The sequence below is a fragment of the Telmatherina bonti genome (assembly GCF_933228915.1).
Source record: "Telmatherina bonti genome assembly, chromosome: 2".
Classification (NCBI taxonomy): Eukaryota; Metazoa; Chordata; class Actinopteri; order Atheriniformes; family Telmatherinidae; genus Telmatherina; species Telmatherina bonti.
This window is the reverse complement of record NC_136620.1, coordinates 12,009,008-12,028,637: the sequence shown is the minus strand read 5'-3', so window position 1 is coordinate 12,028,637 and position 19,630 is coordinate 12,009,008. Positions and strand designations below refer to the sequence as shown.

The 19,630-nt window shown below is 41.3% G+C and overlaps 1 protein-coding gene across 1 annotated transcript in view; it reads right to left on the bottom strand.

The window, feature by feature from the left end:
- spon1b (spondin 1b) overlaps positions 1-8,730 on the bottom strand; it is a gene marked incomplete at both ends in the record, with an annotated part of 156,405 nt that extends 147,675 nt beyond the window's left edge. The window contains 2 exons of the mRNA XM_079247060.1: positions 6,891-6,997; positions 8,514-8,730. Coding sequence (XP_079103186.1) covers positions 6,891-6,997; positions 8,514-8,730 — 324 coding nt within the window. The remainder of the gene's footprint in view (positions 1-6,890; positions 6,998-8,513) is intronic.
- Between the last annotated feature and the right edge of the window lie 10,900 nt (positions 8,731-19,630).

Here is a 19,630-nt window from a genome sequence, read left to right as displayed (position 1 = left end):
GCTTGGCTCTCTGGTCCCAGCATGGCTCTCTGGTCCCAGCATGGCTCTCTGGTCCCAGCATGGCTCTCTGGTCCCAGCATGGCTCTCTGGTCCCAGCATGGCTCTCTGGTCCCAGCTTGGCTCTCTGGTCCCAGCATGGCTCTCTGGTCCCAGCATGGCTCTCTGGTCCCAGCATGGCTCTCTGGTCCCAGCTTGGCTCTCTGGTCCCAGCATGGCTCTCTGGTCCCAGCTTGGCTCTCTGGTCCCAGCATGGCTCTCTGGTCCCAGCATGGCTCTCTGGTCCCAGCATGGCTCTCTGGTCCCAGCATGGCTCTCTGGTCCCAGCTTGGCTCTCTGGTCCCAGCATGGCTCTCTGGTCCCAGCTTGGCTCTCTGGTCCCAGCATGGCTCTCTGGTCCCAGCTTGGCTCTCTGGTCCCAGCTTGGCTCTCTGGTCCCAGCATGGCTCTCTGGTCCCAGCATGGCTCTCTGGTCCCAGCATGGCTCTCTGGTCCCAGCATGGCTCTCTGGTCCCAGCTTGGCTCTCTGGTCCCAGCATGGCTCTCTGGTCCCAGCATGGCTCTCTGGTCCCAGCATGGCTCTCTGGTCCCAGCTTGGCTCTCTGGTCCCAGCATGGCTCTCTGGTCCCAGCATGGCTCTCTGGTCCCAGCATGGCTCTCTGGTCCCAGCATGGCTCTCTGGTCCCAGCTTGGCTCTCTGGTCCCAGCATGGCTCTCTGGTCCCAGCTTGGCTCTCTGGTCCCAGCTTGGCTCTCTGGTCCCAGCATGGCTCTCTGGTCCCAGCTTGGCTCTCTGGTCCCAGCATGGCTCTCTGGTCCCAGCATGGCTCTCTGGTCCCAGCATGGCTCTCTGGTCCCAGCATGGCTCTCTGGTCCCAGCATGGCTCTCTGGTCCCAGCTTGGCTCTCTGGTCCCAGCATGGCTCTCTGGTCCCAGCATGGCTCTCTGGTCCCAGCATGGCTCTCTGGTCCCAGCTTGGCTCTCTGGTCCCAGCATGGCTCTCTGGTCCCAGCATGGCTCTCTGGTCCCAGCTTGGCTCTCTGGTCCCAGCATGGCTCTCTGGTCCCAGCTTGGCTCTCTGGTCCCAGCATGGCTCTCTGGTCCCAGCTTGGCTCTCTGGTCCCAGCTTGGCTCTCTGGTCCCAGCATGGCTCTCTGGTCCCAGCATGGCTCTCTGGTCCCAGCTTGGCTCTCTGGTCCCAGCTTGGCTCTCTGGTCCCAGCTTGGCTCTCTGGTCCCAGCTTGGCTCTCTGGTCCCAGCATGGCTCTCTGGTCCCAGCTTGGCTCTCTGGTCCCAGCATGGCTCTCTGGTCCCAGCATGGCTCTCTGGTCCCAGCATGGCTCTCTGGTCCCAGCATGGCTCTCTGGTCCCAGCATGGCTCTCTGGTCCCAGCTTGGCTCTCTGGTCCCAGCATGGCTCTCTGGTCCCAGCATGGCTCTCTGGTCCCAGCATGGCTCTCTGGTCCCAGCTTGGCTCTCTGGTCCCAGCATGGCTCTCTGGTCCCAGCTTGGCTCTCTGGTCCCAGCATGGCTCTCTGGTCCCAGCATGGCTCTCTGGTCCCAGCATGGCTCTCTGGTCCCAGCATGGCTCTCTGGTCCCAGCTTGGCTCTCTGGTCCCAGCATGGCTCTCTGGTCCCAGCTTGGCTCTCTGGTCCCAGCATGGCTCTCTGGTCCCAGCATGGCTCTCTGGTCCCAGCATGGCTCTCTGGTCCCAGCATGGCTCTCTGGTCCCAGCATGGCTCTCTGGTCCCAGCATGGCTCTCTGGTCCCAGCTTGGCTCTCTGGTCCCAGCATGGCTCTCTGGTCCCAGCATGGCTCTCTGGTCCCAGCATGGCTCTCTGGTCCCAGCATGGCTCTCTGGTCCCAGCTTGGCTCTCTGGTCCCAGCATGGCTCTCTGGTCCCAGCTTGGCTCTCTGGTCCCAGCTTGGCTCTCTGGTCCCAGCATGGCTCTCTGGTCCCAGCATGGCTCTCTGGTCCCAGCATGGCTCTCTGGTCCCAGCATGGCTCTCTGGTCCCAGCTTGGCTCTCTGGTCCCAGCATGGCTCTCTGGTCCCAGCATGGCTCTCTGGTCCCAGCATGGCTCTCTGGTCCCAGCATGGCTCTCTGCTCCCAGTTTCACTCTCTGGTCCCAGCTTGGCTCTCTGGTCCCAGCTTGGCTCTCTGGTCCCAGCATGGCTCTCTGGTCCCAGCATGGCTCTCTGGTCCCAGCTTGGCTCTCTGGTCCCAGCTTGGCTCTCTGGTCCCAGCTTGGCTCTATGGTCCCAGCTTGGCTCTCTGGTCCCAGCATGGCTCTCTGGTCCCAGCATGGCTCTCTGGTCCCAGCATGGCTCTCTGGTCCCAGCATGGCTCTGCAGTCTGCCGGTCCTCTCAGACTGAGACGTGTTTACTGGGCAGTAAGGCTGAAGAACCTCAGAGACCTGAGAAGCTGAAAGGTGAACTGACTAAACTGTTTTGAGGTGGAGGTCTGAACATTTTTCTGAAAAGAATTTAAACCAAACCACATCTTCCAGCTACGAAGCTGCTGCTATTTTCACACAACAACAGCTTGTTTATGAGAAGTGTGTGAACAAGTTCAAGATAGAGTAAAAAAAACAGATTTTCCAACTTTCTTCAGCCTGAGGAGCAAAAGTCTTTTCTGAACGCAAAACACAGTTTTACAGATCAGCACCTTCAACTGTTGCTGTTTATTCTCATGTCCCATGATTTTAATTGATCTTTTCTTATTTTGTGCTGTAATTTGTTTATCTTTAGTAAAGAAATATGAATAGCTAAGTATGCTACATGCTAAGAGTCTGACCACAGCGGGGATTTGAGACTTTGCACAATATTAGAAAAAAATAAGTTGCCAAGAACATTCATCAGTAAACCAAGAAACAAATGAAAAAGTGTTTTGTTTTTTCTTCCTTCATTAATAACATACAATGTGCAAAGCTTGTTGTGTTGACAGGCTGCAGAGCAGATTAGGACAGTTATTTCTGCACCTAAATACCAAGTGTAAACATTTCAATAACTTCCAAGAGAAAATAAAAACCCTCAGGAAACACTACGATAAAAACCTTTTTTCTAAAGAAGAAAATGCTCCAAATGTTTCTAAACTTTAAAGAAACTAAAATTGTATTTTAAGATAAGAAAAGTATAAGATTCATAACATAACCTCATATGCTTCCAAAAGCTGTAAAGATACAACATAAGCATTTATCTTCCTTTCAGGTAATAAAGAATTACATGAAACCCATAATTACTCCCTTATGATATAGACGGTATTTCTAAGTCAAGTAATGCGCTACAAACTAAATTAAGTTCACCCTGAAATAAAAACACATTTCTGTTGCCAGTGTTTTGGTATGAGAATTTTTTAGTGATAGTTTCAACAAAGGATGAGAATGAAACTTTTTAACAGACAGCAACAAATATTTATAAAAGAAAAACTATGAATGTTATTTTTTTCTTTTTTCTTTAAAAAAAAAAAAACAAAAACAAAAAAAACATTATAATTTCTTAAAGATTTCCTTTAAAAAAATCTAACTCTGCCATGTCTACAGCGTAGAACACCCCATCAGCGTGGAGGCTGTGATGTTGAGCTGTTCTCATACTTTGACCTTTACTTTAGTTGTTTTTCTGATGCACAGACACCCAGGTTTAAGGTTATGAGGCACACTAACCAAGCTGAAACTAATCTAATTAAACCTTTAATCAATAAATTATGTGTGTTTTTGCAGAAACCTTTTTAAAGAGCTGCCTTCACAGTGTTGTAAGTTTGGAAGTTTTTGTTTGTTCTGCGACTCAACAGCAACGTATTGCCCCGAGATCTACCAGCAGACTAACGTACACAACATTTGTTAGCAGCTGAGGTTGGCATTTAGCACACCACTGAGTTTAAACACGGCCTCAGACTGCAGCAAGCATGAAAGTGGACTCCTCAACAACGTATGCACATCCCCAAATGTCTGAAATCTGAGTCATTGCTCATTGCTTGGCTCCTTGTGGATGTCTGGCTCATCTGTCTAGAAAAACTCAAACGTAAACATCTTCTCTGTTTTCCAGGACAGAAAAACAATGAGATCTAGCAGATTTATAATAATCAGATGAATACAAACAGGCAGAAGTCAACTTGTCCAAGCTCTTGTGAAACTTTCTGCTTTTTCTCATTTCTTCCTCCAAAGCCTGAATTCTTTTTGTGAATGTGTTCACTGTGTTCAATACCACACAAGAGATCTGCAGCAATCCTGCACAGGACAGAGAGCAACTCTCTTGTGTCTGAGCACAGTTATTGCAGTGAACAGTGGACTCCACATGGTGGAGGGTACAAGTCCTGATTTTTGAAGAGTGCATTGTCTATCCTAATGTTAACTTGTTTGCCTTCTTCTTATTTCCTTCCCTTTGTAAGTGAATTCCTGCTGCCGTTTGTAATTTTTGACCAAAATAAACACAGTGGGAACACTGGTGTTATCTGAAGAATGTGGACTGTAATCACTGGGTGCCTCCTTAACAGAACTCCCATCCTCTCCTCCTTACCTGTAAAATGTGTAAAGCCTACTAATGCTGTCATCTTGTGCACTAAAAATCAAAATCTCTCATAATTAACTGCAGGAATCAGATGGAAAGGGCATCAGTAGGGTGAGTGTTAAACCAGCAGCAAGACTCTGCATCTCATCCAGTCAGTCTGCAGTCAGCACGGGGTCAGATGATGCACATCTCGTGTCATGGAACAGGCTTGTAGCTGCTGGATAAGACAGTGAACTCCCTCAAAATTGGGTGAAATCCCAGTTTGTGTGAACTTTTCTGTAATGGCTCCAACACACTAAGCTGATGTGAAGAACCTGCAGGGAGGGAACGGCACCCCGCTGCCAAGATACACCAGCATCTTCACAAAATTCAAGTATGTGTCGCACTTATGCACACTTATGTTTTTATATGTGTGTGTGTTTGTGTGTGTGGTGCAGTTCAGTAGTCTATTTAGGATCTTTAGTTGGCAAACACAAAGACTTGGTAGGTAAAGGAAAAAAATAACTAAAAGCATTGTTTGCTCAGTATCACCTATAAATTTGGTCAGGAATGAGACTGGAAACATGCAGCCTGTCGCTTGTAGAAAAACACACCAGAAGTAACTAACACAATTAATTAAACACGCTGAATTGGTTTACATAAAACACTGATGGGTCTGACATTGCAGACGGCCCGTTAAACACAGACAAACGGGGTCACCGACATGGGTGTGTGAGCCCTCTGAAGATCTCTGCAACATCTGACTTTATTCTGACATCTTCAAGCTGTGCACCTCTACAGACTCATCCGCTGTGAAACATGTTTGTGTGAATTTGCAGGTTTGAACAACACTAAATAAAAGGGGAAAGTATTTATCTACTGTTCAACTCGTGATCCAAACTGGCTTATTGAGACTTTACGGTCAAACAGCACCAAGTCATTTTTGCTAGATTCCCCAAACTGTTCCCGATGTGTGCAGACTGATCCACAATCCAGTTTTTACTCCATCATGGGTGGAAAGCAGAAAAAAGCTGCAATGTTTAGCTGATGCGTTGGGATGCATGCAGACTCACGTTGCTAACACAAAGTACCGTTTCCAACACAGCTTCTTAGAGATGGGAAATCAAATTGAAAAACTCTAATATTGGGATTTTTTTTGCTTTACAATCAAATGAAATCAAATCAAACTTTTTTTTTATAAAGCACTTTTTTCTACAATAAAATGCAACACAAAGTGCTTTACGTGATATAAAAACACAACAAAGAAAATTCATCAGCCCCTCCCTTCTCACACTCAAACGCATACACACTCATACACACACTCAAACAACATCAATTTCCAACACTACTCTTAAATATCACGCATACACCAACCTAGTTATTTATTGCTGAGCACAGATGAGCCTGGTAAGGAACACCATCACAGGAGCCATCTGCGATATTAAAATGAATTTTATTTTTTAAATCTTTTTTTTTTTTTCAAATAAAAATAATCTATTATGAATTTTTGTCATTTTTATTGATCTTTTTACTTGTCTTCCTGGGCATTATAGCAGCAGAATGATGGTCTGACTGAAATTTTTTGACTGAAATGAAGAAAAATAACAAGAAAAAAAAGTTTTGTCCTTTTTTTTTGTTTTTAGTGTACAAAAATCTGTAATATCGAAGAATCATGAAAATTGCAATTTAAATTGAATCGGAACCCAAAAAATCATAATCGAAGCATAATGCCACCGCCCTAGAGCTTGTTATATTCAATGTCCTGTTTGCTTGTTCCAAACAAGCTAAACTCAGTGATTTTAAAAACGACTTAAGGTAGAAGGTCAGCAGCAGATCTGCTCAATTGTCTCTTTAAAAAAAACAGGTCTGTTTGTTAGAAGTCTGCTTAAAATCAGTGTGTGGAAACCCAGATGTGTGTTCCTGCTTACAGTGAGTAGAAGGTAATTGAGAAAGTCTGGCTCTCTCCTCAGGAGCTCTGCTGCTCGGTGGGAGATGTGTTACTACTGAAACATACATTTCACATCTCTCTCCAACTCTCTTTATCTCTTTTTTCTGTTCTCACAAGCTTTTTCTCCCCCTTTCCTCCTCTGCTGCCTCCCTCCCTGTCTCATTACGCTGGAAGGAAATATCTACCCATAAGCATGGCATGCCATGTATGCTACAACCTGAAAGAGCGGCACCAAAGAGGCAACTAGATTCCCTTTGTTTATACCATCACACCAGGAGAACTCTCCTTCCTAGTGTTTGTCAGCAACGCCTCCTTTAACCTCCGCAAGACAAGACAGCAGGGAGCAGCCTGGTCGACTTCTATGTACACTAAAGCATGTAAATGAGTTCCTCCTTTTGCGACTTCTTCCAGACTGCACCGGGCACATCTGGTATTTCTCTCCCCACGTGGTTACGCTTACCTGGAACTGGCCGGTGTAGTCGTCATCTGTGGTGCCCTCTCTGCCCTCCTTCAGCGCGATGAGAGTGAAGCCTCTGAAATAAGCAGGGTGGGTTGCCAGTAGGACCACTGTAATGGAGGTGAAAGTGCATTTGTATCAGCACTACAGAGACATGGAGCGTTAAACAGGCTTTATATTTACACATCAGGGGTCTCACAGAGTTACCCAGGGTCACACCAGATGATGACAGGGACACCCGTATGGAAGCATTGGCATGATATGGAAAATTGTAAACTGCTTAGCAGCTTCCATCCAGTTCTTTGTTTAATATATACATACATACATACATACATATATATATATACATATATATATATATATATATATATATGTATATATATGATATATATATATATATATATATATATATATATATATATGTATATATATGTATATATATATACATGCATGTATATATATATATATATATATATGTATATATATGTATATATATATATATATATATATATATATATATATGTATATATATGTATATATATATATATATATATATATATATATATATATATATATATATATACATATATATATATATATATATATATATATATATATATATATGTATATATATACATATATATATATATATATATATATATATATATATATATATATATATATATGTATATATATATATATATATATATATATATATATATATATATATATATATATATATATATATATATATACATATATAGTCAAAGATGAAGGTGAAAATTTATTTCTCTCTGGCCTAACATAGATTTTCTGCATTAGTTGACTCGAACTTTGTGTGCTGTGACAGAAGATGCCCACTTCTCACCTGTTTTAAAGTCAACTTGATTTAAATATGGATCCTGAAATTGCTTTGGGATAAATTTATACTTTGAGTTAACTTCTGGAACTGTGAACTTCCACAGGCAACAAAGAAAAACAGACGTGCATGATGTGCTGCACAATCTCTGCAGACTTTCAGATCCGCTGATTTCCTTTTTGTTTGCTGTCACTCTGCATGATTTTTTTTTTTTTTTTATAGATAAACTTTAGAGGCTTTTTTTTTGTTTGTTTATTTTGTTTTATTTCTTTGTTTCCTTCTTAAAAAAGCATTGAGAAAACTCTTCAGTATTCAACTCATCCAGAATCACTGGGATGTGAGAAGGACAACACTCATCTTGAATGTGGTTAAATCCATCAGGCAGGACCTAAAATGTGTTGGTCAGGTAATTGGAGCCAGATCTGTGTGTGTTTTTCTGGTTGTGCACTTGTATGTCAGTATGTGAGTGTTTCCACACAAAGAATAAGCGAATATAGGTCACAGAGACCAACAAGCCTCATGAAGACAGTAACCCCAGTTTAGTTGAAATGTTAATTCTATAGTGTGTAGTTTCATATTATTATAATAATAAAGAGTGTTTAGGAGATGAACTGGTGGTTGGACGCGCCATGCCAATAAAACAAGGCGCAAAAGTCGCCTGCACGTGCCACTTTTTTTAACTTGATAAATAGTAATTGATAAAAAAAAAAATCTGGTTGCAGATCTACGCACTGGTTGCGCCAGAGGACTGTAAAAACATCATTTACCTCTATATATGCTGCCTGGTTGGTAGCTCTCCGGGTCCCCCTCCACTCTGAGCCTGAACTCGTGGTGCCCTTCCCTCCGGGTCCCCTGGGTCTGCGCCCGGAGGATCCGCCCGCAGTACCCGTCCTGCCTGCCTCCGGAGGGCTCCTCCACGAAAGCGATGGCAAAACCCGAGACGACACAGTACTGCAAGAGCAGCAGATGCAGATACATTCCCATGTCGGAACTGCAGTCCGGGGATGAGTGCACAGTGACTGTTCAGTCTGGAAAAAACCCTGAAAACCCAGCAAAGGAAAGGCAAAACCGTGGACAGAAGATCAACTCTTGCTCCCTCCCCCGGGAACTCCCACTAAACTACGAGCTGGAGTGGAGATGCAGATGCGAGTCCATCCTGAGCTGGGGAGCGCGTCTGGGGCGCAGCGTGCACGGCGAGGCGCTGCTGGAGGTGGGAGAGGAGAGAAGAGCTGCTGCTGCTGCTGCTCCAGGATCAGTCAGTGGTGCTGAGAGAGAGACTGGCAGGAAAGGAGGGGTGTGCCAAACAACCTAGCAGCAGTGCACGCGATTATCTTCTTGACCTGAGGCGAGGGAAAGTTCAAGCTGGAGCTCAGAACTTTAATAAGAGCCAGGGATTCATTTCCCCACGCGCACGCAGCTCCGTACACACACACACACACACACACAGTTTGCTGTCCGTCGGTGTGTCCACCCCACACACGGAGCGGCCTTTAGGAGACAAATAAACTCCACGCACCGTGGGTTGCTGGATGACTTAAAGCCATCATGAAGTTTTAACAAACTCAGACCAGAGCAGAGATGCTTTCTGGAGTGAAGAGCAGCAGATCTCCATCTCCATCCGCTGTGCGTGTTTCTTTCTGCTGCGCAATTACGCACAAGACTCCTGATTCCATCAGCCAAATGAATAAGTGAGTTATACAAGAGTTCTCCCTCCATTGTGCCTCTATCAGCTGCATGGCTTTGTGAGTTTTTCCTGCTTCTGGATGCAAAAGAAGCAACACAAGGCAGCCTGCATGCAGCGCGCAACGCGGAACCTCATATTGCATGACTGATCATTACAAGTTTTAAAATAAAAAGCGGTAAACTGGTTGTTAACTCAGCTTGATGTTTATTTTTTAACGCAGACCTTTTCTCACACACACACACACTACAGCCACTTTGAATGACTCCAACGAGCCAGACACACGCACTGATGTCTGCAGGCAGCGCGCTCTGTCCGGATGGTGTCGCCAATGTCTCTCTGCACCTTCAGCTTATATTTATTACTGACTTGTAAAATGTCACTCTGCTCATCACACAAATATTTTACTTTCAGACTTTTTCAGATTTTATTATCATGTATTACAAAATAAATGGGTTTATGGACATTCTTTACTATGCGTTGTCTCATAGGGTCATATATATATACATATATATATATATATATATATATATATATATATATATATATATATATATATATATATATATATATATATATATGTATATATATATGTATGTATATATATATATATATATATATATATATATATATATATATATATATATATATATATATATATATATATATATATATACATACATATATATATACATATATATATATATATATATATATATATATATAAACATATATATATATATATACATATATATATATACATATATATATATATATATATATATATATATATATATATATATATATATATATATATATATATATATATATATACATTTTTCATTTTAGTTAATAAATTTCCTCAAAATCCAGCAGGCATTATGACATAAACACTTGTCTTGGTACAAATGAGCCTTTCATGAGGGTGATAAGGTTATGATGCAGGAGGCATGGGCCAAAAGGGTGAATTATGGGAATTGCCCTGATCACAGCGTGGAAGTCATTTACTCTAATGGACTGTAAGGGTTTTGAAAAAGCCCTCAGCATTATGCTCAAGTGTATAATAGAATTTCTAATCATTTTACAGAGACCCTTTTCCCCACACTGCTCATAGAAAAAAATTCACATCATTAAGGTCCTTGTTTCTATATCGAGTGATGAATATGGGTTTAATATATTGAACTGGATAAGCCAAATGGCTGGCGTTGGAAAAACACTCCTCATTTTGTCTTATTTTCAAGAAATGCTGAAGGAAACTTGTGTCACTGAATCATATGAGTAGCATCAGGTTCACAATGTGAAAATATGTAGTTAAATTATGTAATAGTTTGAAATATCAACGATATACACCACCTGTCAAAGGTTTGGCCATTTTCCCCTTCAATGGAAAAGTGTGTCCAAACTTTTGATTGCTACTGCATATTAACTTATTTTTTAAAAGCTCAGTTAGTAGGTTGACACATGGGGCATTCATGTCTAAAAGGGTTCAACTGTTACCATCCGTTCCTTTTCTATACCACTTATTCCAGTCCAGGGATGAACTGCATTTAACCTTTACTCAGTTACAGGGGAGGTTTCTAGTTTAGTGAAGTAAAATACTTGCCTCAGAATGTACTTGAGTAAAAGTAAAATTACCTTTTTCAAAAGCTACTTAAAAAGTTAGAAATTACTCATAAAAACAGTCAATTACAATAATGTGAGTAAATGTAGCTGCTTTCCACCTAAAAACATGTTTTTTATTCTTAAATTCAGCTGTTTTACATGGCAGACTTAACTCAGCTAGTGTAAATGATGACTGGTATACCTGCACTTTTCCCTTTAAAAAGTGTTTATTGTCTATACGTTACATTTCAAAAGATGTTAGCAGGATTTCTAATACATTAGAAATAATATTAAAAGCTCAATATTTCATTATCAGATAGTTAAAACATCATTAAATTTGGTGTAGGTGATGTTGGGGAGCTAGCAAGATGTGAAAGTGGCACCCTGGCTTGGCTCCTCCCCCTGTGGTTTCGCTCCTTGCATGATGTAAGGCTTTGTTCTTACCTCCGCCAAGGAGGTTATGTTTTTACCGCCGTTTATCTGTTTGTGTTCAAGAGAACTCAAAAAGTTGTGGACGGATTTTAAATAAATTTTCAGGACTTGTTGGAAATTAGAAAAAGAAGAACTGATTTAATTTGGTGGTGATCCGGATCACCGTTTGGATCCAGAAACTTTTCAAAGGCCTTGGCGACGCTCTCCGAGTGTTTTTCTAGTTCGCAGTTTTTTCCACCAACGATTTTCTCTTTCTCGGCTGTTTAGCAGGAGGCAAATAAACCGAGTCGGGTCGGGAAATCCTTCCTGCATTTTCTCAGCCATGTTTGCCTTCCGAGTTTCTTCTTCACTACTTTGTATTCAGGATATGATGAACGGACTAGTGACTGCTGTGGAGCAAAGTCCTGGCTTTAAAGTGAGGTGGTGATGGAGAACAGGTGAGGTCATTGACATAATCAGATGCAGCTGTGGCTGGAGAGGGAGGACAAACCAAATGAGGACAAGGCAGGGCGTGACATAGTGGGTGTTTCTCAGTTCAGCTTCTGCACACTTCCAAGTGCGGATTCGTCGGCTGCATGCGTCATAGCGCACCAAGTGCTGTCTCAATTCAAAGGCTCCTTCAAATCCACCCTTCGTTTGGCTCCAGATTAGCTTAAAATGAAGGAACAAGAGATGCACCCTGAGCGCCCTCTCCTATCCCAGAATTCATTGCGCTCCTGATAGAAAAAAATGAGCAGCAGAGCGCTGGTGTAGGTACCACACCAGCCAGACTGTTTATTCATTTATTTTTATGTATAAACACACACATATTTGTCCCAGCAGACAAGCTGGGAGGACAATTTTTTTTTATTCCAGTCGTCCTCAGATGTCTTCGTCCCCTTTCATTAAGAAAAGGCTGAATTTATTACAGTCACTCAGATAACTGGAGACTGGAATAAGGAACCATAATTAAAACTGTGCTAAATTATAAATTCATTGATATCAGACTCTGTCATTTAATTGATTTAAAGAAAAAAACAAACAAACAAATCAATCCTGGACAAACTAGAGCATTTTTCTAATAAACAGTGGGACAAAATACCTGTCAAAAGGTGCAAAAGTCTGACTGGGAGGAACAGAAAACACCTGATGGTACTGGAAACATCAAAGGATTTAAAAAAAAAAAAAAAATATATTAGTTTGAGTGATGGAACATATGTTATTTTATCATATTGGTTTGTTTTTTAAAAAGTCTTTCTATCGAACCAGAATTTGAAAATATTGTCATGATTTTCATAAAACTTTTATTTATTACAACTATTGTTAATTTCAGGTTATTTCCCAGGCAGCTTGACAGGATGAGCTGTCAGGCAGAGGAGAGCTCGTCTAAACCGCCTCCTCCTCATGTTGGTCATTTAGACACAAAGGGAAATGAAAATTAATCAAAGTAAAATTACTGGCACCATTTTCTGTCATTTCAAAAATATTTTTGTCTCTTTTTGTGGAAGAATGAGATCAGTAATTAGATAAACTTGGCATATGTAGTTGCCAGGCAACAGAGGACCGGAGCACTACGGGTAATTCTCGTCCACTAAATACGCCGTCTCATTTTACTGGCAGTAAGCGCACTTCGGTGTGTGCAGACGACGTAGAACACTTTGATGCCTACGCAGTCTGCACACTTGGAAGTGTGCAGACCCTGAATTGAGAAACAGGTCAATATAGACCACAATGCATTGTGGGCTGGAGCTCAAAGTGGTGCACATGACACGAACGTCAAAGCAGGTTAAGAAAAAACTGTAGATCATTCATTTTATATCTTAATATCTTTTTCTGCATAAATATCACTATAAACCAAAACAAGAGCAGACAAAACAACACAAGACACATGAAAACTATTTTATTGTATTACAGGAATTGTTTAACTTTCCTATGAGGTTATGTATTGTCAGTGGATGATGAAACTGTTTCATCTGAAGAAAAATGACTTCATGTAATCTTTTGTAGTAAAGTATCAGAGGTGTGCTTACCTGGAAAGTGGTAGATGCTGAGGGTGGGTTAGGGGTTAGAGTGTGAGGGTATTTAATGCTGGCCTTTTGTCAGTCTGTGAAATCGATGTAGCAGGGCGCATGTTAGTTTACTTATTGTAAATTTGATTTCAGTCATGTTTAGTAAAAGGCCATTGTTTGGTTATATTCTCTTTCCTTGGTGATTTTCTTTTTGTTTGATTGCAACATGCACCTTACATGCATCGTACAATAAATTCTCATCATGTTGGAAGACCTCTGGCTACTTCCAGCTTTTACCCAGTCTGGTCACGCAACCTATCCCACATTAATAAAATATTTTTCATTTCAATTGGCTCTTATTCCAACTACTCTACCAGTCGTCTTCACATAGATGCTCTGTTGTCTGTTGAGCTTACTTTTATATTCCCAGTGAAAGGTGAGTAAAATGACCCAGTTCAGGGTAATCTACTCTGGCCAAGTTTAAAAAATTAACACTCAAGACATTTTACCGAAATATTCTGCTTGGCTATGCATTTCCTGATTCTGGCACATTGAGTTGTCACAATGATTTAAGGAGGGCTTCGCCTGATCTGACCGGCTCCAAACTACCCTGGGCGTGTGTTGTCGTATATAACACCTCACGGTCAACCTCTTAATGTTCACACTGAGAAAAGAACAAAGTTGCTTTTCTTGCATTTTATTTTATTTTGAACAGTAATAATAAGAAATTGTTGAACCCTTACAGCTCACATAAAAGGTTAAAATACAAAATAGTAATGGGATAACAAACACTTTTGACTTGACATGCCCAAACCTTTAGAGATAACTGAGACTGATTCTTACAAAATGATTATATAATTTGTTACAGTGACAGAAAACTTTCTCCACAGTTGTCCTGGCAGTAAAAAAGGGTTTAACAATGCAAAATGTTTAGCTCAAATGAACATGATATCTGTAGCATGTATGCAAGCACCATGTGTACCAGACACCAAACATTTTTTACAACTAGTCTTGTCCAGCATCGTGACAGCTGATACATAGTCTGACTGTTTGTGTTGAATAGATCTGCTTTGCCAAGGGATGCCTTGTGGAGAATATACTGCTCCTCTCAATACTTAATTTCTGTTTATTATTTTGAATCTTTTCAAGTATGTTTTAATGCTGGATCTGATGAGGGGAAACAACAAAAGAGGGCAGAGTTACGAGGAGAGATAAGTTAGGAGAAGAAAAAGGAGATAGAGATGGTTTCATAAAAGCACAAAACCAGCTTGTACTCCTGTAGAGAAACTAACTCTGTAAGAAAACACAGCAAACCGTCACCAATAACACCTTTTATAAGAGAAACTGAGAAAAATACAAATAACAGCTAAACTAAAAACAACAGCAAAATACAGCTGTAGCTATTGGTACTAATGAGATGACTTCATGTGCTTTTTAGATGTTTGGTATCAGTCATAGACTTCTTTTTTTCCCCCTCTTCTTTTCTAATCAAAGCTCAATGTGGCCATATGATGCCAGGGTGGTTTGTGGAAGGTGATGTCATAGACCTGAGTATGATAGCTGGACATGACCATTTTTAGTCTGTGAAGGCAGAAGGGGGCGTACCTTTCAGGCTGTAGGCAGCTCCAAGTGTCCGTTTGATGAACTGCTGTTTTTGTTTCTTTCCTGGTAAAACTCATTTGCATCATACCAGCCAACAAAGCACCAAATTCTTTTAAATATTTTTTATTTATTGTTTTAAATAAACTTAATTCCAATGTAAGTGGCTGGTTTAAGTTATTTCCGAATTATTTAATTCCGAATTAAAAAACATCATGTAACCGTAGCCAACGACAGTAAGTTATAATCAAGTATAACTTGACTGACTTTTAATAAGTGAAAACTGTCAAATTTTTTTCTTACCAACTGAAAATGTCCTCTTAAATCTTGCTCTGTTGTGTTAAAACACACAGTGTGTTATTGTTCACACATTTATGGGTTTCATTCAGTGGCAATGAAGTATTGGATAGCAGGTAGCATGTAAAGTAATTTAGCAAGCTGGCTGATATGGGATCTTAGAATGTAAAATGACTCATACCACGAGAACATGGGATACCATCGTTATATTATCCATTTAACAGTGCAGAGCTCGCAACAATTAGAGACTAAAGAGATTTATATATCAGGTTTGAGCACCTGATGAAATCCAGTGTATTAGACACTGAAAGGTAAATTAGACAAAGCAGAACATGACAGAAAAACATCAAAGCTGAGGAAGGTGTACAAATACTGGATTTTCTTTGACAAAGTAGGACGAAATCATTTAGAACCTCTTGACTTCAAGGCCAAGCAACAAAATATGATCTCTGCTCTGGTGAGCACATCTCCATTGATTGGTCCATCACAGCTTAATGATGACAACACAAGACAAACAAGCCTACTATGTGTTTCAGTCACCACTGTCATGCACCCAAGTGATCACTGATTTTATCATTGCACAGATAAACTGTGGTAATAAATATATATTCCCTCACGAAAGTTTTAGGGTCTCTGCCAAGCGGCAGAATAATAATAATAATCTGTGACAGTTAAAAGTAAAGCCGATGCAGAAGTGCCAAAAAAGGCAGTTCCCCCCTCATCCATTTGGGGCTCCAAATAAGATCAAATCCCAATAGAGTCATTCATTCATTTTCCTAACCGCTTAAACCAATTCAGGGTCGCGGGGAAGCTGGAGCCTATCCCAGCTGTCTTTTGGCCGAAAGGCAGGGTACACCCTGGACAGCTCGCCAGTCCATCACAGGGCCACAGAGAGACAAACAACCACTCACACTCACTCCTAAGGGCAATTTAGAGTAACCAATTAACCTAACATGCATGTCTTTGGACGGTGGGAGGAAGTACCCGGAGAGAACACAAGCATACACAGGGGAAACATGCTAACTCCACTGACCAAACCCCGCCTAAGCCAAGAATCAAACCAACGACCTTCTTGCTGGGACGCCACAGTGCTAACCACCATGCCACAGTGCAGCTCCCATGTTAAAAAGGTTTACAGCCTGGTACAAAAAAAAAAAAAAAACCAACATTTTAAGTTCAATAGGTCAGGTTTACCTTTATGACAGCTGTAGGGGGAGTGATTTTTTTTTCTTCGTCTCCATTTATAACCACTTTCATCTCAAATTTTAGCATAATATGAAGCGTTTCATTTTGATTGACAGGTATCCCGCTGCAGTAGGAAGGTGGAGTGTAGCACCTGGTCCTGGTTTTTTAGATGACTAACAGAATGATTTAGCTTTGGTCTGCCTACCTCCGTTAGCTGGTTAGGGCCTGTTAGCTCCAGGCTAGCTCAGTTAGCTCTTTGCTACAGGCCGGTCAGAGTTTCATAGACATCAATCCTCCACCCCCACGCTGACAGTCCTCCTCTCCTCTTTTTTTGTTTTTGCCTATTTTTGGATTTTCCGGGACAGGCGGAACACGTGACGCTGCTAACTTGGTGATGTTGGGAACCACCCAATGAGCTTCATTTCAGTTTTTCAGAAACCTGCAGGTGACATAACTGAGACTGTGTCCATCTTTTATAAACAGTCTATGGCAGGGATCTTTAATCCGGGTCTTCGAGGGCCAGAGTCCTGCGTGCTGTCCCTGCTTCAACACACCTGATTCACATTAATGCGTATTTAGCAGGCGTGTGCAGAGCTAAACCTGCAGGACACCGGCCCTTGAGGACCAGGATTGAGGATCCCAGGTCTACGGTCTCCTCCCACTGGAATGGCCCAAAAATCTTCCAAGAGGAGGCAACCTAGTGGCATCCCAATCAGATATCCGAGCCACCTCAACAATCTCTTTTTGATACAAAGGAACAGTGGCTTCATGCCAAGCTTCCTCTGGATGTACAAGATCCTCAAGCAATCAAACTTCAGTTCTGCCTCTGGGACTGTGGACCTCATCAGCTGTTCAACTTGCTGCTACAGCTTTTCCAGACGGGGCAAACATTCCAAAACTGCTCTGAGCCCTGAGGGTGACCAGGTATACGTGGAAAGCAGGAATGTGATGCTTGGAGTTTATGAGTTGTGGGGTTGTTTCAACATATCCAGCAGATTTGCAATTAGATCACAGTCTGAGGAGTTTGAAGGCCAGCTGAAGATTTTGTGCATAAGATGGTACACATTGTCCTGGTTTGGATGATCCAGGAGTGAAAAACCTTCTGTATACAAAACATTTGACAGAACATTTCACCATAATTATTTATTTAAGTTAATAACTTAATCTGTCAGCTATATGGATGTTTTCTGCTGATCAGTGCTGATTGCCAGCAGAGAAAATCCAAACTGAACAGCTACAACTATTTGCAGTTGTGAGCATGGTTGTGGAAGTTGTGTGTAACTTTGTGAGCTTCCCAAACTGTGAGCAAGGCTTCAGATTGTGTGTTTTCATGAACAGGATTGGAAAAGAAAAAGGAATGGAAATGATCTGGAGATGACAACTGCCAGTCTAAAATCCAACAAGCATATATTTCGTGAGATTCGCACGGAGTATAACACCAGTGACACGTTGGTCTTTTCCACCGAAAAGCTTCTCTTCTTTTGGCTGTTTCTTGTCATTTGATGCTGGCAGTTGGTTTCCAGAGACAATCATTTCTCTGAAACTGCTGTTGTTCACTCTCCACTGCGTCTGCCAAATAATTACAGGGACTGAACAACTATTATGAAGTGCCAATCAGCCATAGTTATCTAAAATGATTTGAATGTGTGCACGGCCATTTGCTTGTACTTATTTACGTCGCTTTAACAAGTCACTTCCAACAAACTGGGATAGATATAAAACTGTGAAAGAATAAACATGGAAATGACTTTTCTGCAGTCCACATGCATGGACATCTCCGTTCCGTTTCCAAACCCTTGCTGTCCTGACATTCACCACAAATTTCTTATTCTGTCAATCAAATTTAACAAGCCACAGATGGGGTGAAGTGTGGTGGGGGTGATGGAGGAGAGTGGGTTAGTGGCTGCCCTCAAATGAGAGAGGAAAAAAACTCCAACAACTATAGAGCTGCTTTCTGAAGAGCCAGAGAACAGAAAGGGAGTAATCGTGGGAAGAGAGGTGAATAATGACTCCAGACTGAGTTCATCTTCTGTTTACAGAGTCAAAGGTTTCACCTCAGGTTGTCCAGGCTTTTAATCACCAATTAATGACTACCTGGAGAGGATCTGAGATCAATTCAGGCAGGTTATTATACTGGAATAAGGGGAAAAAAAGCAAGATTTTAAATGTCATGTGACCTCAAACAGGTGAAGGATGGAGCGAGGGGGAACAGAGCAGCTTGCAGCTACCTGCAGCTAATTTCTTCCTCCATTTAATCAGCTTTGACTGTTTGTGAGTCACTATTTCTTTTCCTCTCACTTCTGTTGATGTCAGTCACATTTTCAGTGTCTGTTTGGATCCTTCTGTTAGTCACAGTGATGGAGCCAGAAAATCTCTGATAGAGATGACCAGGCTGAGGCCATCGTTTTAATTTGGGTTGCTCAGATGTCTCATCTTCGGGGCATATAGTTCATTTATTTATGTTGTCTTACTTACATTTGCAGTCATGATAACCATAAAAGACCATGTTAATGTAACCCTCTGATTAAATGAGATCAGGGTCATGTTAAGCTTTCAGAATTCCTGTCAGTGGTAGTAAGAACGCATAAATGATTAAAATTCATTTAATTGGTAAAGGAAAACTATATTTAAAAAATTACAGAAATTTGATCATTTTAGTTCAAGATCAAAGTTAATTCTTTGTAATTCATGTATTTATTTCATTTATTTATTTTTCTGTGTGGTTTATCAGCTTATTTTTAATTTGATGCAATTAAAAAAAACCTTTTTGCTCGATTAATTGATGTTTCTGGTCTGTTTTTATAATTCTAGGCTGAGATTATTTTCTCTACTTTGCATTTTCTCACAGAAAATCTTCAGTTTAAGGGAGTATGTGTTTAGTGATTTCCTCACTTTTGTAGTCACCTATGTTCTTTGTTTGCTCAGAATTCAGTACGCAATCCTTCAGTGTTTTGGGTTTAGAAATGGGTTTATGGAGGCAGGAGAGGGGGTTGGGAAGCATTATTTTTAAATCCTATTTATATAGTTTCCTCTGTGTTTCACTTGTATAAGTGAATAAAGTGACATTCAATTGGTAAGAAAAGTGCTAAATGATCAAAAT